The sequence below is a fragment of the Mus musculus genome, chromosome 9 (assembly GCF_000001635.26).
Source record: "Mus musculus strain C57BL/6J chromosome 9, GRCm38.p6 C57BL/6J".
Lineage (NCBI taxonomy): Eukaryota > Metazoa > Chordata > Mammalia > Rodentia > Muridae > Mus > Mus musculus.
The window spans coordinates 95,832,878-95,858,288 of NC_000075.6; the positions used below are offsets into that span (position 1 = coordinate 95,832,878).

Below are 25,411 nucleotides of genomic sequence, written 5' to 3' on the forward strand. Positions count from 1 at the left end.
AACAGTAGAACACTAAGAACACTGTTTTCAGGAGCTATATTGGGATTGTGGTTTTCCCCTCTTATGTTGTGGTTTTGCTTTCTATGGTTTTGGTCACTCTTGTCAACTGTGATCCAAAACTATGAAACGGAAAACTGCAGAATTATGTCAGAAGTTTTAAACTGAATATCACTGAGGTTACTTGAACACAGTAATACTACAAGCCAAGATGGCTACTCACTGGCGAAGGGTGGGTAGTGGACAGGCTGTGGGTGTCCCGGACAAAGGGCTAACTCATATTATCGGATAGAATTCAACCACACAGAATCTCATGCTGCTACAAGGATGGTCTCAGAAGAGCCAGTAGTAGTGTAAGGCTGCATCACAATGCTGAGGCCATCCACCTCTCTCAGGCTCAGCATGGAGGCCCTGCACTCAACTCCCAGCACCAAGAAGAAGGGCGAGCTCACTAAATTGAGTTTATTAGTGTGTGTGTGCATGTGTGTGCGCACGTATGGAAGTGTGGGTGCAATAGTATGTTCTGGGTATCAAACTCAGGTCATCAGGCCCATATAGCAAGCACTTTTACCCTCTCAACCATCTTGCCAATCCCACAATAAAATATATTTTTAGAGACAGAAAACAGGGGGGAAGGGAGAGAGAGAGATTGAGATTTGAGTGTCTTTTGGAATTATAACCAGCTTGTATACTTTTATTAGAAACATCTAGTAATGAATCAATTTGTGTAAGCCCTTAAGTCACTTTATATATACACTTTGTATACACACTATATATAGCACTTTAGGTGCTATTTCAAACTGTAATATTCATGGATGAGTGTACTTTAAGACAGGGTGCCTCCTATTAAATCCTTACATGGCTAGGAGGAGCCACTTGTCTGGAGATGCCCTGACAATGAGATGCAGGAAGCGTTCCTATAGGCTCAAAATGTTGTCTGATGGCTTTTGGGTTGTAGAAGTTACTTGCCTGCTAAGTCAGATTGTAAAAGGGGTTTGTTTGGTTTTTTCCTATTGTCACAAGACGTTAGTTCCAACACAGGGGGACAAATGAACAATGGCTGTTCTGGAGGGCCAGAACTTAGCCTTTAGACAGGCAACACCCCAGACTCTCCACAGTCCTGAGATTGTAATCAGCCAATCAGTGACTGCAGACAGATCTCTTCCGGGAGTTCTCATTCACGCGCAGGCACAGCCTCTCTTCAGATTTTGTTCACGTGGCAAAGGGAAACTGGGCAACACTGTCAGTAACAGCATCATTACCCACAGTGTTCGCCTGGGTCTATGGTGCAAAGGGACGGCAACTATGGCAACGGATATTTAAAAAAATGTACAGTTTGTGGAAAAAAAAGGAGCTCAAAAAATTCTAAAGGTATACCCAAGGCCTAAGCTGTGGACACAGCTGTAACCATTAAGAGAACCTCTCTTTCTGCACTGGGAAAACTGGAAAGAGAAGACCTCACAGATCAGACTCCAAACATTAGGATCACAAATTCATTCGAAAAGTGAGAGCTGAGCTCAAGAGGCCTAAAGAATCCGCTGCCCCTCAACAGCAGTCGCAGAGGAAAGTGTTCCCCAGGCTCAGCACACACACAGGAGCTATCGAGCAAAAGGGCCAGGCTCCGCTCAGCCTTGGATCCAGAGTCATAGAGTCTTGTTCCACGGTTCCAGAAAGCTACCAAGCACGCTGTGGCATGCCAGTAGTCTCCATAAGGAAGCCCTGATAGCCCACTGTGTGAAACTGTGAAGATGAGCCCCAAATTGCCATGAGGACCCTACGTTGTTAGAGAGGGGCCAGAACAAGTTGCAGTGAGGACCCTAAGTTGTTGGAGTGTGGCCAGAACCATGGGACATCTGCCAACAAAAGCTGATCAGAAATGAAGTGAGCGGCCCTGGCCAACGGCCTCAGCACAATCTGGGAACTTGTTTACATGTAAATTCTTTGGTTGGTTGTGATCAAGATACACTATCTACATGTATGAAATGTCAAAGACAAATCAAAAGTATTTTTAAACACGGAAATGGTTTTCTTTTCCTGTTTTTGTTTTGGTTTTTAACAACCTCTCTAGCTGATTCTGATGTTGGTTCATATTCTGGAACACACTGGAACACCTGTAGCCTCAGGAAGCCACCAGCTTTTTCTGCCTTCGGGCTCTTGCTGTGCTGTTACTTGAAGCTGTTAGCTGTCACACATCACCACGAAAACTGCACTTCCCTCTTTGGGTTCTGTGTTGTTTTCTTTTGTTTTCTTTTTCAAACCAGGGTTTCTCTGTGTAGTCCTGGCTGTCCTGGAACTCACTCCACTGGCCAGTCTCATTTAGGAGGAGAGGTAACAAGGAACTTGGAACCAGTCTTTCTTTGGACATTCCTGGCTCCCAGCAAGGAGAGTCCTAGAACCACTGCCTTCCAGGTCCTTGTCCTAAGCTTCCCGACCCCATCATCTCCTGTCCCCACTATCCTGTCACCAAGTGCCTTTGCTGTTTTGTGTGTGTGTGTGTGTGTGTGTGTGTGTGTGTGTGTGTGTTTTGGTTTTGGTTTTTGGTTTTTGGTTTTTTGTCTTGGTTTGGTTTGGGTTGGGCTTTTTGCCTTATACCTTTTCAGAGAATCTCCACTTTTAAACTTTCTTTAACCTCCTGGCCAGTTACCTTTCCTCTCTCCTCTACCGAGTCCCCTTCCTTCCCTTGCACTTCCTGGTGGCTGTCACAGGTAATGGTCCCTGTGGCAGCTTGAGTGAGACGGGCTGCAACAGGGCTCAGAGAGGTGAGAATCTGGTTCTCAGCTGGTAGAACTATTTGGGAAGGTTTAAGGCCTTGGCTTTGCTGGATGAGGTGTGTCACTGGGGGTGGGCTCTGAGGTTTCTAAAGTCCACACCAGGCCCAGTGTCTCCCTCGGCCTCACGCCTATGAATCAGGATGTAAGTGCTCCAGCTCTATGCCAGCCTGCCACCGTGCTCCCCAGCTACGATCATAGACTCACCCTCTGAAACTAAGCAAGACTGAAATTAAGAGCTTCCTGCTATATGCTGCCTTGGTCACAGTGTCTCTTCACAGCAAGAGAATAGTCACAACAGACCTGTGTCTGTTCCCCCACCCGTGAACAGTCTCAAGGGTAAGTACCGTGTTACTCATATCCATACATCCTGCTCTTTCATTTTATCTCCTTTAAATCATGTGATTAATAAGAAGGCCGGTGCAATGCAACCAATCCGTGTCTCCATACGAGAGAGCCACACACACCATTGCCCAGGGACATTCGGAGCTGAGGAGGCAGTTACCAAAGGCGCCTTTGACCACAAAGAAATCACTTAAGGAGCCCCACAGCTGAGGCTAACCACAGAACACATTTTAGAAGTTTATAAATATCAAATATAACTTTCACATAGACATTGTCTCCTCTAGTCAGAAAGAGACACGGTGACTGGAAAAGCACCAGGTCCAGCGATATGAGAATGAAGCTTCCAGACAGAGTCCTTCCTATTCATTTGGCTATCAACATGATCCCATTATTAAATCCCAGTATGGTTTTTTTTTTTCAAATGAAATATTAGAAAACACAGTATGGATTTGATCTCTGCCATTTCCAAATTGGGTAACCCCAGGTAGACAAGTCTTTCTCAAAATAGTAGCTGCTTATCAATGAGAGACAGCAAAGTCATACATTAAAAAAACATAGTTATTAATAAAAGCCTTTCCTCCACATTTCCAGTTCTAGCTTCTTTCGCAGTCACCATTACTAACTGAAGGTGTCCCTTCTCCTGGCCTCAGAAACACCACAGACCTTGAGTTCTCTTGCAAAGGTCCGCTGATTTCCCATATTCAGTCTGACCTGCGCAGAGGCTCACTGTGATGGACTATTAAACAGTGAGAGATTTCCCAGAGTTTCCCCACTGATGGTAATCTTGAGTTTAAATGGCTGTTTAAGAATAAGATAAGGAGGCCTAAGAGGTAAGATGGCTCTGCAGGTAAAGGCACTTCCTGCCATGCTTGAAAACCTGAATTTGACACCCATCCCAGGCCCCCCAAGCTAGAAGCAGAGAACACACCCTGTGGCACATGAGTGCACACACACAAAATGAATAACAGGATATAGTTGAGTCTAATGATACCCATGTATACAAATGCCGTAACAACGTGCACTAACTGAAAAGAAGAAGGGGGCAGTGCTTGTGGCCCCTTCTGGGCCACACTTCTGGATCCCTGTTAGATCCCTTTTAGCTTGGTCTAAAAGGGAAAAGAGAAAAGAAAGAGAAGGGATCAGCCTGAGCCATATAACACTCTGGAAGCTAAGGCTGAAGGAGGGCTGAAGGATCAAGAGTTCAAGACCAGCCTCAGCTTCATAGCAAGTTTGAGACCAGCCCAAGCTATATGAGACTCTGTTTTTAACAAGAAATGCACACACGCATGCATGCACGCACACACATGCACATGTAAGCACACACACACATACACACACACACACACCACTTGCAGGCATGCACACGGAATGGGGTGGTAATGAAGAAGATTGCTATTAGAATTTTCTTCCCACTATTAGCTCACTTGCATGATACCCACTGCATCTCCGGAATTTTAAGAGCTGCTTTTCACGGCTGGCACCTCACTGACTTGATAATACTTCAAGCTCTGTAAGAACTGGGCCACTCTTAAAAAACTATCCCCTGGACCAAATGGGTGGCACAGTAAACTACACCTAAGGAAAGATGTAGGAAACAGGGCCTTTGTAAGATTAAGAAAAACAATAAAATGAAATCTGAACGAGCTTTCTGGTGGAGGAGAACCAGAACCTGAGAATTTCTGGTTGGCTCACAAAGGTTATAAACACTAACTTGATATCAGGCTACGGGCTCAATTATATACTAACTTGATACTGTCTTTCCACCAAATTATTGATGAGCAGCATTAAGACACTCAACAGACTCATTTATCAAACCTCAAAACCCTAGTTTGCATTGATTTTCATCTATAAACAGTACACAGTAAGTAGATATTTATCATCAAGGACAAAAAAAATGGAGGAAAAAAAATGAATCAATATAACTATAAAACATAGCATTTAAGAATAGAAAGGGAAATGAATTCAAAGAGCCTACTCGTGTTATTGGTCGGTGACCGTAAATGAATCAGCTCGGAACCTGCTTTCCTTGTGCTTGAACACTTTAATCTGTTCCAGCTATGGGAACAACATGTAAATGCTGCCTGTACCGGCTAGGACATTCAACCTGCTTGATTGGTATTGGTTTTAGGCCACGCACTGCAATGCCTCCAGTCTGGCCCTTCCCTTTGGAGTCTGTGTACATTGAATTTTCTATGGAGTACAGAATAGCCCCAAAGCACATAAAGTGGGAAGATGGGGATCTGATGAGAAGATACCGGTACAGGGATAACAATGATGTCTTAAACTATTATTATTAACTATTCCAAGTTCTATTTTGGCAATACTCCTAAAACCCTTTCCTTCATTGGTTCCAAAAGATTGAAGGGACTTCTGTACTGTCCCTTACCGATTTTGTAGTGATGGTACTGTTTTTGAAACGAGGTCTCATGCAATAGCTCAGGCTAGCCTCTTTGAACTGGATAGGATATGTCCCAAGGATGGCCCTGAAGTTCTGACTCTACCCTCTATCTCCTCAGTGCTGGGCTTTCAGACCAGCATGGCCACACCCCCAGTTTACACATCGATTGGGATCAAACCCAGGGCTTTATGAAATAAATGCAAAGCAAGCAAGTACTCTACTAGGATAAAGCAAGCTATAGCTCCAGGCTCTGCCATCTTTCAAAAAAAAGAAAAGAAAAGAAAAGAATTATTTCCTAGATCTGTATCCTTCAACTTAAGCTTTTGTTTCTTAATAACATAATAAAACTGGTTTCCTTCAGCATTTTTAGTTAAACACGCCTCCAACCCCTTAGCTTTTGGTCATAAAGGAACCCCCACCCTCAACAGATATATACACTTGCTTCTACATTACTAAATCATCTATCTACTCTCATACCAAAAAAGACTATGACTCGTCCTGTTTTCTTCCTGATCAGACTGGATCTCTCTCGTTTCTCCTGTTTGTGATGTGTGTGCATGTGTGTAGGCAAGAGCTCAGCTTTCAGGAGTTAGTTCTCTCCTTCTACCCTGTGGCTTTTAAGGGCTCCAACTCAGATAGAGAGTCTTAACAGCAAGCACCTTTACCTGCTGAGCCACCTTGACGGCCCCAGATTGGATCTTTTAAAGAAAGCATGCCTATATAATAAGTTATCCTCCAGGTATTCTTGTTGTTCTTACAACAACTTTACTCTAACTTAAAACAACAACAACAAAACCCTCCCCTGTTTATAAGACTGGGACTTAGCTCCATGGTAGAAATTTGCAGAGCAAGCACAAGGCCCTAGGTTTGGACCCAGCACTGGGTAAAAAAAAAGAAAATCAGTTCGTCAGTTTACTATAAAGAGTAAATAACGTCTTTCTTCACAAGGGGACCTTAGGAACAAAGCTATCTCTAGATCCCATCAAAAAGAAGAGGAAAAAAAATCCCACCCATCTAACTCCTCATGCCTTCTGTGCCCACAGTGCTATTATGGCACAATTTGCCAATGAAAAGAATAACATAGGAAATATTTAAAAACAGACTGCTTTTACAGAAGCCATGCACACACCAGACAGGCACTTCCAGACACAGGTATACTAAACAGAACCAGGATGATCAAAGCTGACCTCATATAGGGTGATCATATGACCTCATACAGTAGCAAAGGTCCCAGCAACCGACATGCAATCATTTTATAGCCATTTTATAAACACGGCTGTAGCACAAAGTCCTCTTTCTCCTTCCCCAGTTTCCTTCATCACCCACAGTAAACTGTTAGTTCCAAACCACAGGGCACTGGGAGCCGATGCATGTTAAAACACCCAGAAGTGGAGCCAGAGGCCAATAGGCCTTCTTCATCCCCAAGCTAAAAGCTCTGGAAGAACCCAGAAGGACTCTGTGGAATTCCAATCCGGCTTCCATTTCAAGGTTCTCAGGAGAGGACTGGTAGCTCATCAAGAGGGAGAGAACACATTTTCTCACAAGCAACTTAGTAGACCACATGTGGTCAGATCTTGGCCTCAACAGGCCTTCAGGTGCCCTTCACCTGCCCTCAGCATTTGTGCCCAACTACTGAAAGCTCACTTCGGCATTCAACATTCTCCAATCTCCCTCCCTCCCTCCCTCCCTCCCTCCCTCCCTCCCTCCCTCCCTCCCTCCCTCCCTCCCTCCCTCCCTCCTTCTCTCCCACTCTTCCTTCCTTCCTTCCTTCCTTCCTTCCTTCCTTCCTTCCTTCCTTCCTTTCTTTCCTTTCCTTCCTTCCGAGTGTGGTTGTTTTGCCTGTATATATCTGTGCACCACTTGAGTTGTATGCCTGGTAGCACAGGAGGCATACAAGAAGAGGGCATTAGATCCCCTGGAACTGGGTTCCCAGGTGGTTGTGAGCAGCCATGTGGGTTCTGAGAATGGAACCAGGGTCCTGTGGAAGGGCAGTCAGTGCTCTTAACCTTGGAGCCATCTCTCCAGCCCCTTCAATCTCAGGGATGCATGAAGACACACTTCATTCAGGTAAGGATTTCCCCTACAGGTTTATAAACACAAACCTTAGGCCTAAAACTAAGACCCACACATGATCGAGAAGCTCCAAGAAAAGGATTCTGTCAGGGAAAAGAAAAATTCTGACAAACACGGTCAGAAGTTGCTATGTTCTTACACAGACACATTTTTACCCACAACTCCACCGTATTGTTCGCCACCCTCACCCTGAGCTCACCCAGCTCTACCCAAGAGAGAGCCGTGGCCAGTCAGAGGCTCTTTTAATGTTTCATACAGAAAAATAAATAAATAAATAAGACTGCTGTCCCTTGTCTGTAGAAATGCTTCAAAGCAAAAGTGACAGAAGACTAAGAATAAATAACAGAAGTTCCATTAGCATTGTTTGCTTTCTCGAATTAAAATCCTGCTCATGGAATATTGAAAGCCATGGCCTCTGGCCATTCTAAGCACCTCTTAGAACCTCCACAGATAAAGGGACTTGATTAGTTGAGCTCTCCAGGCCTGAAGTCAGGCAGTCCTAGGGTCAAATCTCAGCTCAGTCACACACTGACCACGTGACCTAGCACAGATAATCCTTATCGTTCTACCCTTCATTTTTGTCCCATATAAAATGAGGGTAATAACCTGCATCTACCTCAAAGGATGCTTTGTAAAGGTTTAATTTTGTCTGGTGTTTAGAAAACACTAGGAAAGGAAATACCAAAATAGTATTACTGTTATCTTGAGAAAGCCACATAATAATAGTCATCTTACACAAGGCTATAGCAAATTCTAACTTACCAAATACAATTATATTTACTATTGAGGCATGCTTAAATACATCACACATCCATTCAAACATAGACAATTTGTCTACTATGTTTTCTTTAAAAATTAAAATGATTCCTAGCCAGGTGGTGGTGATGAAGGCCTTTAATCCTAGCACTTGGAAGGCAGAGGCAGGTGGATCTCTGTTTGAGGCCATCCTAGTCTACAGAGTGAGTTCCAGGACAGCACAGAACTGTTACACAGAGAAATCCTGTCTCAGGGGAAAAAAAATATTAAAAACTTTTTCTCTCCAGGCGGTGGTGGCACACGCCTTTAATCCCAGCACTTGGAAGGCAGAGGCAGGCGGATTTCTGAGTTCGAGGCCAGCCTGGTCTACAAAGTGAGTTCCAGGACAGCTTGGGCTACACAGAGAAACCCTGTCTCGAAAAAAAAAAAAAAAATTTCTCCCCCCTCCCCCCACCTCCCCTCCACCCCCAACCTCCAGCCCCACTCCGGCAGGGTTTCGACTAGGCTGACCTCAGAAACTCGCTGTGATCCTTCTACTTCCTGAATACTGGGATTACAGGACTGACATACAACACCCTGTTTATGGGGTGCTGGGATCAAACCTCGAGCTTCGCGCTCTGCTAACTGGCTCATGTCCTCAGCCTGATAACCTCTCTTGACTCGGCCAACACTTCCATTTTCTGCTGCTAAACGCTGAGACTTCTTCTGGCCTGGCCCTCCTCGCCATATTTTATGAGACCAGCTATCACTGCCTGTCAAAAATGAAGTGATGAATCATGCCATATAAGGCCAAGGGCAAGAATGTACCCTCCAACAGCTTCCTTGGTGTTGTGGACAGTTCAACAGAAAGACTGGGTTTTTTTTGATTTGCAAAGCAGCCATTTGCAACCTCCGTCCCAAGTTAACAAGTACATCCCAAACACTTCTTGAACTAGAATTTAGGTTTAGAATCACTGCCTTCTGCCTCATTTTTCTAGGCAGAGTCTGATTACAATTTGTCCTTGTTCTCTCTCACCACGCCCCTATATTGCTGGCTCAAAAGGATCAGTCGTCAGTGTTACTCTCTCTGTGAGCATGGTTCTGGCAGTAGAGTATCTTAAGCCTAGAATAACTGTCCAAAGACTCCGGGCTAACCTGCTTTTTTCTTCCACCTTAACTAAGCTGAGCTAGCAATGATCTCTCTAGACTCTGCAGCTTCCACGCCCCCACCTCAACTCACAACCCATACATTTGATTATGACACAAAGAGTTCCTCCTTTGTACATTGAGGTCATGGGCTGGACAAAGTACCATCCTGTAGCCGACCACCCCAACTGCCCGCCTTCGTCGTGCTAAAACACGATTTACTTATTCGTGCAGGAACTGCGGAGTATCTGAACGATGGGTATCCTCATTTGAGGATGAAGTGTAATGACTGAAGAGCTCATCTTCTGGAATGAGAAGGCAACTATAACAGTAAGATACAGGAAAAAAAAATGTCCCAATAGGAAGTGCTTGTAAGACTTTAAAAAGATATTATAAACCCACTACCAATACCTCCATCATGAAAGAGGAATTTTCAACACCTCTCCCTTCTCTATACCTCATCTTTTTGCCACATCCTTAATTTACATTCTTTCTTTCTTTTCTTTTCTTTTCTTTTCTTTTCTTTTCTTTTCTTTTCTTTTTTTTTTGAAACAGGTTGAAACTCACTATGTAGACCAGACAGACAGACTTCAAACTGGCAGAGATCCTCCTGCCTCAGCCTACTGGGTACTGGAATGACAGGTGGTCATCACACAAGGCCTTTACATCATTTTAAAAATGTGTTTATTTTATGGGTATGAGTGCTTCAACTGCATGTATGTCTGTGTGCCAGATGTGTGCTGGTGCCAGAGGAGGTCAGAAGAGTCTATCAGACCCTCGAGAACTGGAGTTACAGATGCTTGGGAGCCACCATGTGGTGCTGGGAAGCAAAGCAAGATCCTTTGGAAGAGCAGCCAGAGCTTTTAACCACTGACCCTTTTCTCTAACCTGGCGTTTCTTAAGTCTGCATCCTCCACTCTGCATTTATGGTTAACCCACATCCTGGGAACGCTCCTCACTTCGGCTCCCATCTCCAGGGCTCCCATCTCCAGGGCTCCCAACTAATCTGTGATTTTGGATTTTCAGAAATCACTCCAACTTGCTTTTTTTGTCTCTATCTCTTGCACTGCTCTAAGGTGAACTCCCTGACCACCATAGACCATGCACACCAAATCCCCGGAAATGTCCCTCCTCCTGCAAACAGCAGCTGAGATGAGTTTGAACTTAGTACTGGGTGGGATCTTTTAAGTCATACACTCTCCAGAGTTTACACACCTAACAACTCTACAGTCAAAAAATAGGGATGTGTTCTAAACAATAATTCAGGAAGCTGTATCCAAAGGGGAGTACGGCAGCACGGACAGAAGTCATAAAGCACTGTGGGGTTGGGGTTAGGAAGAGAGCTACACATGGCTGCTGCTATCAAAGGGAACTTCCAAGAAGAGGCTACACCTGAGCAATGAGCTCACACCCGGGAGGGAAACAAGCAAGCATTCAGTGTGAGAAAGGGCACAGGGTTCGGTTCCCAGACCAGCATCCCCATCAGGGAGGCTTGAGAGGTGTGTGGCTTTGTGAATAGAGGGATGAGCAAGGTAGGAACTAACTCCCTGCCTCCATCAGACTGAGCGGGAGAGGCTGGAAGAGAAAGAAAGGTCAATCATCTACAACAAGAAGAATATCAGAGAGGCACAGTAAAGAGATCCCTGAAATCAGAAAACCAGCTTCCCAGGCCCTGCTTGGCCCTGAGGGGCGAGCGCGGGCAGAGCAAGTCATCTAACCTCCCTGGTCTCAGCTTTCTCATTTGTAAACTGAAGCAGCTGAACTGGCTGACCTCAGAGGTCCCTCGGAACAAAACCAGACCAACTGTATATTATTTCGACCATTAAAACCCTCACGGCAGGAAAATAAAGGGAAGGGGGGGGGGTCTTCTGTGATCTCTTTTCTAGTTTGTTTTTTCCTCCTCAACTTCAATTTTCCGTTTCCTACACTTACTACGGTCACGTGCCTCTCGCATCACAAATTTAACACTTTCCTATAGAATTTCACTAATGAATTAAGTTTAAAGAGGAGTTGGTTACAAGAGGTGGGGCGTGGAATTAAATGCCCTTGCTTCACCTTTGTGGGGCCAAAACATTGGTCTCTGTATTCATCCTGAAATTCTAGTTATGATTCCACATTCCTCCAACAAAGAAATGTTCATTCCGTGTTGGCCCCATACAGTCTACAACAGCTTTGAGGTAGGATACATGTCTGTATAAGTCACACAATGTAAATAACTAGGAAAGTTTTTCTTTTCAATACTACTCATTGAAGCCTGGGATGGGGGTAATAATGTTAAAAATGGGTTTCTGTATTTTGTTTTGGTATTTTTTTCTTTTTAATTTTTAAAGCTTATACTCGAAAATGCAGCCTGCTGAATCGCACAAAATTCTTGGCACTTTCCCCTAAGACTGACATTTCTTGCACTGCATCCAGAGGCCCCAGGGCTCCTGGAAAGGCACTTAAGTCCAGCAAACACGGATGCAATTTCATTCTGTCCCTACATTCGCCTGTGCACCAGAGGCGAACACAGTAACACAACTTAAGAGACACACCAACGGATCAGAAAAACCTCTTCAACAGCCACGCAAAGTTTAAACCAGAAAACTTAGTACCCTCCCTTCCTAGATGCAGGGTATCACGATGTGCTTCCTGGGCTGGGGCTTAAGCAGCGACACACAGGACTTCACACCTGAGCGCAAGACTCCGCCGCAGGGCAGGAGCGCGCCCGCAGGTGTCGGAGGAACCCGGAGCCCTCGCCGAGCGCCGCTAAGCCAAGCTTGCCTTTCCTGCCCGGCCTCCCCCTCCTGACCCACGCCCGCTTGTGCGTTCAGGCACCCAGCCCCCGGTACCTGCGGCGGCCGTTCGGCAGCTCCTGCCCGGGATCCCCGCGCCCGCTGGTCTGGTCCGCTCCGCTGCGGCTGCCACTCACCCGCCTCCTTGCTCCTGCGCTCGCGCCACTGCGCATGCTCGTCCCGCACCCCCACCCGCACGCTTGAAATCCACTCGCCAGGTTTTAGTTGCTGCACCCAGGGGAGAGGCCACCAGATCTTTGCAGTCAGGTGAAAGGAGGCTTGCAGGAGCTAACTAAAGAGGTTTGTGTTGAGGTTGGGGGATGGAAGATGGGGAAGTGGACCCGCGCTGCAGGGGCGTCATCCCTGCTGCCCACGCTTCACTCAGCCTAATTACAACTGTCTGCACCCCTGAAATGAGTTTTAGCACGGTGGTTCTCAAACAAGGGGGCCTCAGGTTTTTGTTCAAACAGCTCTCAAACCCAGAGTATCCGCATCTTTTATCTGAATGCTGGATGTTTCTAATGTGTTCTCAGAACACTAGTATGCATAGCACTTTTGAAAACTACAGCTCACAAGGTAAGATAATTATTAAAGTAAAACAATTTCTCTCATCCTTCTCCCTTCTGGGGAATTCAGATGATCCTTCCCTCTTTATTAAACAGCCACACCTATTTAAAATAAATAACCAAAGCCCACACTCAAACAAAGGCAGGACCTTTTTCCAACAACATCTGAGTCAAGCCAACGGAACGCAGCTTCAAGGGCTCTTGTGTGCTTTTCTGGTAGCATGATCCACAGGTGTGCAGGGTACTTTTGCTGTCCTTTGACCTAAGGTCCTAGGTGACCCTTGGCCCTGTAGTCCTGAACTGATGCAGAACAGGTAGCAATCAGGCCGGTAGGAATGTGGCTTCAGTACACTGAAACTGTTTAAAGTCCAAAAGAATTGGTTGGGCCAAAGAGGAGTGAGCTAAGGACTTCTCCGTGCCTAGAAAATCCCATAACCCAGAAAGTCCAATAAATAACGTTTTTGTCTGAGTGCAGATGTACAAGAGGAATTGTGTTCTCTCAAAATATTTACTTAAACATGTATGTACAACATGACTTAGCCATTTCATTCTTAGCTCTTGTCCAAGATAAACTAAAGCATATCACATAGAGGCTTGAATACTGATGTAGTAGCTTCCTTCTCTTTTTCTGTAGCCACAGTTGGAAGGAATTGACTGTCAAAAGCAAACGTGCTACATCAGCACAATGGACTACTACTTGGTACTAAAAGAGAATGACCGATCTAAATGCTTCACTATAGATTGCCACATCCTCCTATACCAGGAGTGAAGGAAGAAAAAGAAAACACACAGAGAGAAATGGACAGGGAAAAAAAGCTGAGATTGGGTGGTCTGGGCTCCAAGGTTGAGAAGCCACAGGGTCCTGGAGATGGTTTATGTGTAGTTTATTATGTACAGTTGAATGGGGAGGTGGGGTTATTGCGTGTAGCTGAACAAGGAGGCAGGTGTAGGGAGACTCAGTGGGAGAGCGGTGGGGCAGTCTCTGTAGGAAAGCAGTCCATGGGCAGCAATGGTGACCTTTTCAGCCCACACGACCAATGCCTGTAAATGGTCCAGAGGAAGGCTTGGCCATCCCTCTGAGCCTTTCCAGACCCAGGGAAGGCTTTGCCATCTCCACAGGGCTGACGCACTGGGGTACCTGACATGGTGAAGCCCACTCACTCAGGACTTCATTTGCTCCCTACAATAGATAAATCTCAAAATCATTATGCTGAACTGGAGAAAGCAGAGAGAAAATATATAGCGTGAAGCTTCATTTCTGTGAAGTCACACCTTGATAAGAACAAAAGCAAAGTCAGTAATTGCATGGGCCAGAGGTGGAGAACGAACGAATGAACTGCAACAAGACAATGAGAATCTTCCAGGGTCATAGAGACATTCTCTTTATTGATAATAATGATGATTTGCTGGGTGTAAAAAAAATACCAAGGCTAAAGTGGATACTTTAAACATGGAAAATTCACTTTCTATAAATTATTGCCCAATAGAATTGGAAATGATAATCAAACATACTTATATTCTATACATGTAGTGAAAACATTGACTGATAAGTCCATGAAGAAATGCAGAACCCAAATATGACATCACTTGATTTGGGGGAAGGCAAAAGAAGCTCATTCCCCTAAAGGAAGGTAAAATAGTTGGTTTTCAACCATTTGTAAAAGTAACTAGTCCCAAGACGCAACTTGTTGATGATAAAACCAAAGTGTTTCACAGAAGTTTCTCCCAAACCTAAAATAGCAAGTATATCATTAGAAATGAACATAATTATAAGCAGAATTGTAAGTGGGTTCATTGAGGTAGGCCTATAAGCCTAGCTACTTGAAAAGCTGCGACAGGAGGATTACAATGGAAGACCAGCTTGAGCATAGGCATAAAGAGACTTTACAGGGGGCTGGAGAGATGGCTCAGCGGTTAAGAGCACTGACTGCTCTTCCAGAGGTCCTGAGTTCAATTCCCAGCAACCACATGGTGGCTCACAACCATCTGTAATAGGAACTGATGCCCTCTTCTGGTGTGTCTGAAGACAGCTATGGTATACTCATATACATAAAATAAATATTAAAAAAAAAAAAGAGACTTTACAAGAGCCTGGGCTCTAGCCCCAGTACAAAGAAGGGAAGAGGAAAGGGGAAAAACAGTTGTCTGCTCAACTGACTATATCACCTCCAGTGGAAAGGAAGATTTTCAGACTCATGGAGAAAGTTGGACATGGTGGTGCATGCCCCAGCGCTGGGGAGGCAGAAGCAGACAGATCTCTGTGAGTTCAAGGCCAGCCCATAGAACATGGTGAGTTCTATGATAAACATAGTGAGTTCTATGAGACTATATGTGTGTGTGTGTATATATACATATAGTATATACATATACATATACATATGTGTATATACACACACATATGTCTTCATAGAGATTAAAAAATAATAGACAAGGAGGTTCCAGGTCAAAGCCCTCAGCTAAACATATTCTACTGAGAATTCAAAGATCAATCATTTAAAAGTAATTAAATGATTGGCATGCATGTAATCCTAGTTCTTTCTAAGTAAGGCAAACTCCAGAATCCTAGGCCAGTCTACATAGCAAGTTCAAGACCTGCCTGGGCTTTGTGATGCCCTATCTCAAATAAACACATATTGGGCGGGGGGTGTGACTGAAGTTATAGTCTCAGTAGCAAGAATTCACTAAGTAGCCTAACTTAGTAAGCACAAGTGTACTGTATTTATAGTAACCATGGCCTGGAGAGAGATGGCTCAGTGGTTAAGAGTACCCGTCGCTCCTGCAGAGAACCTGGATTCCCAGTGCCCACACGATAGTTCACAATCACCTATAACTCCAGTTCTAGGAGATCCATTCGATGCCCTCTTCTGACCTCCATAGGCACCAAGCATGTACACGGCACACAGACAGACATGCAGGTAAAACACTCACCCATAAAGTAAAACGCATAAATCTAATGTAAAATGTTTTAAAGACCTGAAGTAAACATATGTCAAAATAACCAGGCTTCCCTAGAACCAACAGAGTGAACATATATTACACAAGAGACTTAGTAGATAGGCTTGCACAACAGCTGCTGGGCACTCTGAGTGGTCAGCAGAGGCTGTCTACACACTGGAGATGTTGAGACCCCTGTAGCAGCTCACTCCCCAAGGCTGGAAATCTCAGCAGTCCCAATCTGTCACTCGATTTCTGGAAGATTCCTGGGGAGACATTGTTCTTTAGTCCACACTAGAGAGCTGAAAAGGCTGAGTACTGATGTCAGGAAAGAATGGCAGCACCGTGGCAGCTACAGGGTAGATACACTCACCAGCAAGAGGCAAAGAGAGAAGCAACTCTTTGCTAGGGTCTCCTTAGATCTGCATGCCACTCACTGGAGGAGGCCTGCCTTACGGGAGGCTTTCCCATCTAGGTTAATCACTTCCAGGAAATGCAGATCCTTATAGTTGATTCCATATCCAATCAGACTGATGACCAAGATTAACTACTACACCATATGCTCCAGGTTTTCTAGAAAATTCCCAGTTTTGAATATTTGCTGTCATATGAATTAGGTTCAAACATGTATCCCAGTTGCTGCTTAGGAAGGAAATGTTATCAACTAATAAGGAAGTAGGAATATTTTCTATATCTCCTATTGTTTGTATAAAATAATAATAGCTAAGAGTTATTTGGCTCATATTTAGTATAAGTCACCATTTTAAGCACTTCAAAATGTTGAGGTTTTTTTCCCCATGGAATATATATAACAGCTCTAAAAATTATCTTCATTATAAGTAAAATTTTTTATGTAAAGTATATTTGGGTTGTTTGTTGTTTGTTTGTTTGTTTGTTTAGGGGCTGGGGAGATGAGTACTTGCTGCACAAAATCTCGAGGTCTGGAGTTCAGATGCCCAACAGGGTAGCCAATGTAGGTGGAGTTCAACAGCCACCAGTAATCCCAGCCTGGGGGACAGGAAGGGACAGAGGATTTCTGAGGGAAGCTGGCTAGCCAGACTAGCTGAAATGGTAAAGCTCTGTGTTCAAGTGAGAGATTCTGCCTCTACAAATAAGGTGGAGCACAATCAAGGAAAAGACACCCAATGTCAGCCTTTAACTACCATTCACAAATACACACACATGCACCAAAAAAAAAAAAACAAATTCACGTTTTTCCATAGCACAACTACATAGAAACTGAAGGCAATTAGATAACTAAATCTCTCATATAAAGACCATCTTTTCTGATCCCACACTTTGCAAAGATTCATCTGGTTTGTGAGTGTATCTAGCCATTTGATAAAAGAAGGGCTATCACACAGAGGACACTCTAGCGTTTGCCACCGTCACTGCTACTGTTTAGCCCATGTTTTCTCTGCTAACTACTGTACAGGCTCACACGCACAAAGGAATAGAATTTCAACTCAAGATCAATTCCAAAGTTGTGCTGTTATCACAAAACTAGTCCATGAAAAGGTATGTCTTTACTCTGTCGACATCCTGGACTTGTGAGTCCCTGTGACTTAGCTGGCATTTGCTCTCTAGAACGCAAGGTTTCAAACTCTGGACAACCATAATCAGTGGCCACCACAGGCACCAGTTTCACTTTGGATTTCAGAAAAACTAGATCCATTAAAAACAGTTTAGCAGCTGAGCAATGGTGGCTCGAGCCTTTAAACCCAGCACTCTGGAGGCAAAGGCCTGGTCTACTACAGGACAGCCAGGTAGGGCTACACTTAGACCCTTACCTCCCACCCCACCCCCCAAAAAAAACCTAAAAAACAAATTAAATCAGTTTAGCAAGTATTGATCACACAAAACAATGGGTTTCACTGCAATCTTTTCATCCATGTACATAATTAACATGCTTTTACCGTATTTCAACTGCCCCATTACCTTCTCTTGTCCTTTTCTTGTCACATTTCTCTCCCCAAATACCTCTTCTATTTTCAAGTTATTGTTGTTGTTTTAAAACTTTTTATTGATTCTTTGTGAGTTTCACATCCTGCAACCCAGTCCCACTCATCTCTCCGTCTCATTATATCTTCCCGCTGCCCTTGCAACCTCCCCACCAAAATAACACACACACACACACAGAGAGAGAGAGAGAGAGAGAGAGAGAGAGAGAGAGAGAAAAAATAAGGCAAAATACAAAGACAAAAACAAAAAATAACCAAACCAAAGCATAGGAAACATCTTGTCACAATAGCTGTAGCATGTCACAGTGTGTCACACATCTTCACTTGCAAATGTTCACTGCAGTGAGTCATTGGTTTGGTTATTGTTTTTTATCTAGACTCCACACATGAGAGAAAACATGATATTTGTCTTTTCTGAGTCTGATTATTTGGTAACATAGTAATCTCCAGCCCTGCCCAGCTGCCTGCACATGTCATTATTTCATTCATCTTTATGACTGAATAGTATTTCATTGTGTATACAAACCACACTGCCTTTATCCATCCATCTGTTGATGGGTACCAAGTCTAACCGTGATGCATGCTGAAGAAAACCAGGAAGTATAAGATAAACATTTTGAGTTTATTTAGCTTTTTTTTTTTTAAATAGAATTAAGTAGAAAGCAATAGAAGGGAAAAGGGCAATATCCAGTTTAACAACATTCAGTTCAGCTCTGGATTTATGTTAATTTTATTTTTTAAAAACATCACTTAGAGGAGAAAAAGAATAATCTAAGGAATAAGACAGAGCTGGAAACAAGTCTCCACCCCTTCTGTTTGATCCTTTCCTCTCCTGCTAGGGCTGCTGTGTGTCTAAAAGTCAGCCTTTAGCCGGGCAGTAGTGGCGAATGCCTTTAATCCCAGCACTTGGGAGGCAGAGGCAGGTGGATTTCTGAGTTTGAGGCCAACCTGGTCTACAGAGTGAGTTCCAGGACAGCCAGGGCTACACAGAGAAACCCTGTCAAAAAACAAACAAACAAAGAAACAAACATAAAAAAGTCAGCCTTCAGGAATGTGAAGGTGTGATGGGAATTTAAAGCTAAATGGGCAGTCTGGCGTTTGAAGTGGACAGAGACGAGTCAGGGCAACTGGAACTGAACAACTGTCCTAGAGGGAAGTGAGCGCACTGAGCAGCGGCAGTGGGGACAGGAGTCTCACACGTTAGCTGAGACAGATGGCAAGCCATCCGAGAAAACAGACAAACAGACATGCAGCAGCATGGCAGAGCCACACTCCCCAGACACCCATCGCTGCTTACAGATGAAATTATGCAGGCATCAAAGCGACAGCGTCTCGAGATTCTGGGCCGCTTGGTGACACAAGAACCCAGGTGCATGACCTGCCTGCCCCCACTCTCTGACGCTGCCTTTCTGAAAGCCAGAAGTAATTATTTTCTACATTTACCTGTAACTGAAAAAAGATATGTAAAATCTGAACTTCCTTTCTGACTTCTCTTTCCTCTGAACCTCTGGGCATGTTTCCAGAAGCCCGCTTTACGGAGCTCTCCTTAAAGGTTATTGTGGTGCTTGGTCACATTTCAGAGCTTTCCCTCCTGCTTAATCAGCTTGAACGACTACCTGGAACAGGAAAGTATTTTGAAAACAGTAAAAAACAATTATTCTAATCATTACTGTTATATTTTATACACCCTCAGGGTCATATTGGAAACCTTTTCAATTTCAATGACAACAATTTGTTACCTATTCAGAAAGCTACCATGTGTGTGGGTAGTCTTTGTCCTTTATAAATCACTTCTAAATTCAGTGAAGCCTTAGTTTTTGTACGTATGTATATATGTATGTATGTATGTATGTGTGTGTGTGTGTATGTATGTATGTATGTGTATATGTGTGTATATATACACACAACTGTTGTAGAAATGGAAAGACAAATGGCTTTGCTGAGTAGATTCGGTCTGGGTTTTATTTCCGTGTCTCTACTAAATGAGACGGGTACACTTGTGCAGTCTGTCTCCAGGGAATTATTATTGTTTTCCTTTACAAAGTTTCAGAATGATGGTTCATAGTTAGAGCGCCCATCACTTGAGACTATACCCAGCAGATAACAACAGACCTATTCTCCCTTGTAACTTTCACCCATGTACAATAATCAATCCATAACCATCCTACTGGAGAAGGCTTGACTTTTGCAAAGGCTGTATTCTATAGAGTAGAACAGCTCCAAGCCTTCCTGAAATTACATCAACTATGGAGGACTGGTGATAGCTTGGTACCAGAGGGCTTATTAAGTAAGCATGCAGAGGCCTCATATTCTATAGCCAGCGCCACAAAAAGTAACAATGCACCAATAACAGAACTAACTCATATACCAAGTACAGAAACTTTGAAACTGTTTACACTCTTGTCTCATTTAGGATTTACTAAAATGTATGCCCTTTCCACGGTGCATTATACAATGAAACCCTGACATAATACAGTAAATGAAAAACAGCATGTTCAGCACTGCAGTCACAAAAGTCTCAATGGGGCTGTACTGCCACCTAGCGGCCATTTTGATAGTAACTCTCACTAACGGAAAATCCTATATACATGACTAATGAAAAATTTTCAGGTTGGTTAGTATAACTTTGTTCACACTCCTAGGACACAAAGCTTAGCAAATAGCAGGGACATTGGATATACCAAACTTTCTGCTTTAGAGCTTCACCTGCCTCCCCAAACACCATCTTCCCAAATGCTAGACACGCATGCATGAGGCCCTAGGTTCTGTCCTCAACACCACAGAAAGGAAAATACACAAATTACCAAATGAGTTTGTATACTAAGGCAGTAGACATTTAAGTACAGAAAGTAATTTCTAAAGTGGCTTACATAATCTCACTTAAGATTTATATTTTACGATTTACATTATGTATTGTAGAATGTAGTACTGAATCTACATGCTTAATAAAACCTGTACACAAAGACATATACTTCCTGGACATAGTGGTTCACACTGTAATCCCCACATTCAGGAGACAGGGGTATGGTAGGTAATAGAATCATTGCAAGTTCAAGGCCAGCTTGGATTGAGTTGCAGGTTGGCCAATGGTACACACCAAGACCCTGTCTCAAACAAAACAAGCAAAACTTAAAACATATATTTAAATTTTTTTAACAATACTATTAACCTAAAAAAAAAGGCAGGAAGCCCCCAATATAGAGGATGGGTTAAAGAAAAAGTAAGCCTTGGGAAACCAAGCTAGACAGGGCCCCACGTACCCAGACTAGCCTTGAGCCCCAGCTCCTCCAGCCTCCACCTCCCAAAGACTGGGATTACAGACCTGCACTAACACACCCTAGAACGCTTGGGAAATAAGTTAGACAAGGCGTGATGATCAACTGAGAACAGAATGTGGTGATGAGATCTGACAGGAAATCTGTGGGTTTGATATTTAGGAAATAGAATTCTAGAAATACAAACCAAAGCAATCACAGATACATTGATGGTACATCTGGGATTTCATTTAAAATTACCCACCTGGGGAAAGGGGGCATTGGAAGGGTGTTCGTAAATTAACAGAGACTGGTGAAGGCTGGGGTGTGTAGTTCAGTAGAATACTTGCACAAGGTCCCAGGTCAGATGCCCAAGTGGGAACAGTGGGGACAGAGACTTGACCAAATGAGAGAACTCTTGGGTGGGTGGTAGATTTATTTACCTACTTTTGTTATATTTGTGTTAGTGCAGCTCTGAAAGCCCTGTCTTTGGGAGGTGGAGGAGGAGAAGCAAGCGTTCAAGGCTAGTCTAAGCATGTGAGACCCGGTCTAGCTCGCCTTCCCTGTAGACGTGTTCTGCTTTGTTTTCTTGTTATTAAAAAAAACAAACAAACAAAAATAAAGTGCCTGAGAACATTTAAGGTAGTAAAATCCGGTAAAGAGGTAGACAGATGAAACAGAGCCCGAAGAGTTCGCAGGGAACAGGTAGTGAGCTCCAGAGTGCTCAAGCGATGGGAGTTACCTGAGGTCTTCAGAAGGAATAAAGTTACCCAAGAATAAAAAGGAGCAATGAAGACCCCTGGTGCCGTGCAGTTGGGGAGGGGGAAAAAGAAAAAAGAGAGGGGGAAACCCCTAAGGAAAAGTGAAGAAAGATGGCAAAGGACATACTGCTAAAACACGGGCTAATCAGAGAACACATTCCAGGGATGCAGCAATCTAGACCGGCAAATCGTGTAAGAAGAAAAAAGTGATCAGTCTCTATTGGACTTAGCCATCTGAAAGCCATGAGAGGAGGGGAGGTGGACCCGGGAGGAAGGCACTGAGAGCTTTATTAAGACAGTTATTAACTCCACAGGCAGAACAGCTGGGGCCTAAGGAAAGAGGCTTCAGTCCCCAGCATACAAAACCAAGCCAGTGCACATTCTTAAAGGCTTCTAAGGGAGGGTGTGATCCTTGCACTCTGAGGAAGCAGGCTTAGTTAATAGATGACCTGTGTTGCGGGACATGGATGACAGGAGTCAAGGAGACACTGGCTAGGGGAATGGGGTAGTTAATGTGTGACATTAGTCAAGCTGCCTTGGCCCCTGGGCAGCAGTGAGGTAGTGAGATGAGGCTATTGTTTTTTATGAGTGCTGTGAGGACAGAGGCATGCAGGCTTGTGAGACTCCTGACCACAGCTAGCTGCGCCTGTCAGTTCCTTACAGCAGCTTTGAAAGGAGAGAAAGATTTCAGGGGTGTGATCCCAGTCTGTGGGGCTGCTTCCAAGATCATCTGGAAGGTCTGTCTAGGTGTCTGTCTAGCATAAAGGAAGGCATGAGTCTTAGTTGCTGTTCTGTTGCTGGAAAAAGAGACACTATGACCAAGGCAACTTAGAGATTAACAGTTTATTGGGGGTTTGCTTACAGTTTCAGAGGGTTGGAATCCATGACTATTATGGCAGAGACCAAAGCGACAGGCAGGCAGGCATGGCGCTGGTGAATTAGCTGAGTGCTTACATCTTGATCCACAAGCACTGGACAGAGGGAAGAGAGACGAGTGAATGGGGAGACAGGGAGAACGGGGAGGGAAGAGAAGGAAGAGGAAGAGGGAGAGAGAAAGAAGTAATTGGAAATGGCATTGGCTTTTGAAATCTAAAAGTCCACCTGCCCCCATTCCTAGTGACACTCCTCCTCCAGCAATCCTTCCTAAACAGTTCCACCAACTGGGGATGCCAAGTGTTCAAATATATGAGCCTCTGGGGGTCATTCTCCTTCAAACCACCACACCATGAGTCTGAGCTCTAGCTCTAGCTCTATGTAAACTAAATATAGAGGCACCTGCCTGTAATCCCAGTACCCAGAAGGTGGGATGAAGATCAGCAGTTCAAGGTCATCCTCAGCTACATAGTGAGCTCAAGGCCAGCCTGGGCTATGGGGGACCCAATCTCAATAAGCAACAACAACAGCAGCAACAGGAGAAAAAGAGAAACTGTTGGTGATTCTGGGGAGAATTAGGGCAGGGAGGGGGAGGGACACAAGGGCAGAGTATAATAAATACTGGGTTAGGACTGAATGGGAGATGAAAATAGAATCAGCCTTACGAAAAATTCTTCTGCAGAGTTTGGCAGAGAGAGAGAGTCCTCAGAGGGAGGACCGACACTGGCCTTGGCATCTGCCTCTCATTTATTGGTGTATCACTAAGGCTGTCCAGATAAATGGCTGCCAGCTTCCTTTCATTCTGATTTGCACCCCCCTCCAAACTCAAGGGTAGCTTTGACTAGCTCTTGCTATTGTTTCAGACTGTGCCTCACCATGTAACCTAAGGCGGCTTAAGCTGGTTACCATGCTGCCTCCGCCTCTAAAGTGCTAGAATTATAGCCATGTAGTGCTGTGGCCAGCTTATTGTCACTCTGTGGAGAGCTATCAGTACCTCCCTACCACTTACCGACACTGGGTGATGGTGCTGTCCCTCAGTTGTGTTGGATCATATTCACAGATAGCCTAGGACATATGTGGACTGCCCATGGTGGCCCACCAACGGCACTGGGAGGAGAGGGGGTGGTATTGGAATGTAAAGTGAAAAACAAATAATTGTTTCAAAAATTGCTTTTTGGATTAGATTTGCCAGAGCTCTGCTGTTTGGGGTCCTGCACTTCAGAACTGCAGTGCTACTCAGTGATGAATTACATACTGGGTTGTTGTTGTTGTTGGTGGTGGTGGTAGTGGCTTTTGGTTTTGTTTTGTTTTTTGAGACAGGGTTCCCCTGTATCCCAGACTGCCCTTGAGCTCATTATAGAGCTAAGGATGGCTTTGAACTCTTGATCCTTCTGCCTCTATACCCAAAGTAAGGGGATTGTAGGCATGTGCAACTATGCCTTCTTTTTTAAAATCGTTTAACTGTAGTTTGTTTAGTACTCTAGGTCCTCTGTGCCCGAGCCTCACGAGCTAGGTTAGTGCTCTTCCACTGGACTGTGCCCTCAGCTCTGTCATTATTGTCATCTTTCTCAACATGATTTCAAAATAGCTAGCTTTTCTTGCTTTTTAGCAGATACACTATTTTTCATAGTTGCCTGTCCTATGTTAGGTTTCTATTGCTGTGATGGAACACAATGATGGAAAGTGACCTGGGAAGGAAAAGGTTTGCTTCAGCTTAAAGTTCCTCGTCACAGGGCATCACTGAAGGAAACGGGGCAAAGGGATGGGTGTTCAAAGTACAGCTTTGCAGTCAGAGCGCATCTGGCTGCCATTCCACCACTTTTTAATTTTATTTTTGGAGGTTGTATCAATAATTACCCTTGTGTCCTAAACAGCAAATGTAAGGATTACTGCATGGCCTTACCTAGTTAAATATGCCATTCGAACATAGTGAAATATCTAACTTTGTTGGGTCGTCAGGTCCCTCTCCGACCCAGATCCTAGCTTACGGCTTCCCTGAGCATCCAGGTTTGAGCAAAAAATACCCGTGGAGTAGGTCACGCACTCGCCTGGGAGGGAAAGTGGGCGGGCACGTCCGCTGTCGGCTCCGCCCCTGTCGCCTCTGGGATTTCCCCAGGGTTCCAACCGCAACCGAGAGCGGCTTCCGGGAGGAGAATTTTGGACCTCGCGGGGCTCCGTCGACGCTCCGCCCTCTCCACCGGAGGCGGCTGTGGAGAAGCCCGGCGCCGGCGGCGGCTGTTTTGAGAGCCGCTCGGTGTCACCATGGGCGACCACGGGCTGGAGCTGGCGTCCATGATCCCCGCCCTGCGGGAGTTGGCCAGGTAGGGCCGCGCGTCGTCGCCAGCTTCGAGTCGCCGGGTCTCCTCGGCCCGCGCCGCGGCCTGTGGCCGCCGTTCCCTCCCTCACAGTGGCAGTTGGCCGGAGCGCCGTGGCGACCCACGTGCCGGGGTGACCGTGGCAGCCGCGGCTCGGCTCGCGGGGAGCCAGTCCACGCGAGCTGCTTCCCGCTTGGCCTCGAGAAGGGTCTCTTCTGGCCATCTTACCACACTCGTTTGCTTCCCGAAAACTTCCCCCGGGTCCTGGTCCTTTGGTCGTTGTTGACGGAATCCATTGGCTGAGGTTTTGTTTGGGAATCACGGCCCCGCTTCTGAGGGAAGCGCGGCGGTTTCTCCTCCGAGAGAGGCCGAGCGTCGGCCAGCCCGCTACTCTAGTCGGAAGTCCCCGGGACTGGCCACGGGTCCACGGAGTCCAACGTGCACAGCGTCCCCCAAACTAAAACACGCGTTGGTGTTCATCTGCAGTTGCCTCTTTGAGGCTCGCCGCCTT

At 44.9% G+C, this 25,411-nt stretch overlaps 3 protein-coding genes across 10 annotated transcripts in view; 1 reads left to right on the forward strand and 2 right to left on the reverse strand.

The window, feature by feature from the left end:
* Positions 1 to 12,429, reverse strand: part of Pls1 (plastin 1 (I-isoform)) — a 92,665-nt gene extending 80,236 nt beyond the window's left edge. The window contains exon 1 of one of the 2 annotated variants that reach the window (XM_006510748.1): positions 12,294 to 12,429. The gene's annotated coding sequence lies outside the window, so the exon portion shown is untranslated. The remainder of the gene's footprint in view (positions 1 to 12,293) is intronic. The other variant, NM_001033210.3, reaches the window with a different exon arrangement.
* Positions 12,430 to 22,540: 10,111 nt separating this feature from the next.
* On the reverse strand, positions 22,541 to 25,005 carry 1700065D16Rik (RIKEN cDNA 1700065D16 gene). Of its 2 annotated transcripts, NR_073361.1 has the most exons (3): positions 24,489 to 24,640; positions 23,595 to 23,692; positions 22,541 to 22,683 (listed from the first exon to the last, which is right to left on the reverse strand). NR_073361.1 is itself a non-coding variant. In NM_001271569.1 (2 exons), exons 1-2 carry the CDS (start codon positions 24,877 to 24,879, stop codon positions 22,571 to 22,573), a joined length of 363 nt encoding a protein of 120 aa, NP_001258498.1. In that variant the 5' UTR covers positions 24,880 to 25,005; the 3' UTR covers positions 22,541 to 22,570. The 2 variants fall into 2 exon arrangements, 1 of the variants encoding a protein (NP_001258498.1); NM_001271569.1 differs by lacking the exon at positions 23,595 to 23,692 and having other exon boundaries at positions 24,630 to 25,005.
* Atr (ataxia telangiectasia and Rad3 related) overlaps positions 24,720 to 25,411 on the forward strand; it is a 95,621-nt gene continuing 94,929 nt past the window's right edge. For 5 of the 6 annotated variants that reach the window (XR_001778905.2, XR_003947900.1, XR_003947901.1 and 2 more), the window contains exon 1: positions 24,725 to 24,906. Coding sequence is in view for 3 of the 6 variants with exons in the window: in XM_006511184.4 (XP_006511247.1) it covers positions 24,848 to 24,906 (59 nt within the window). In the remaining 3 variants the exon portion in view is untranslated. Of the gene's footprint in view, positions 24,907 to 25,411 lie in introns of all 6 variants that reach the window. The other variant, NM_019864.1, reaches the window with a different exon arrangement.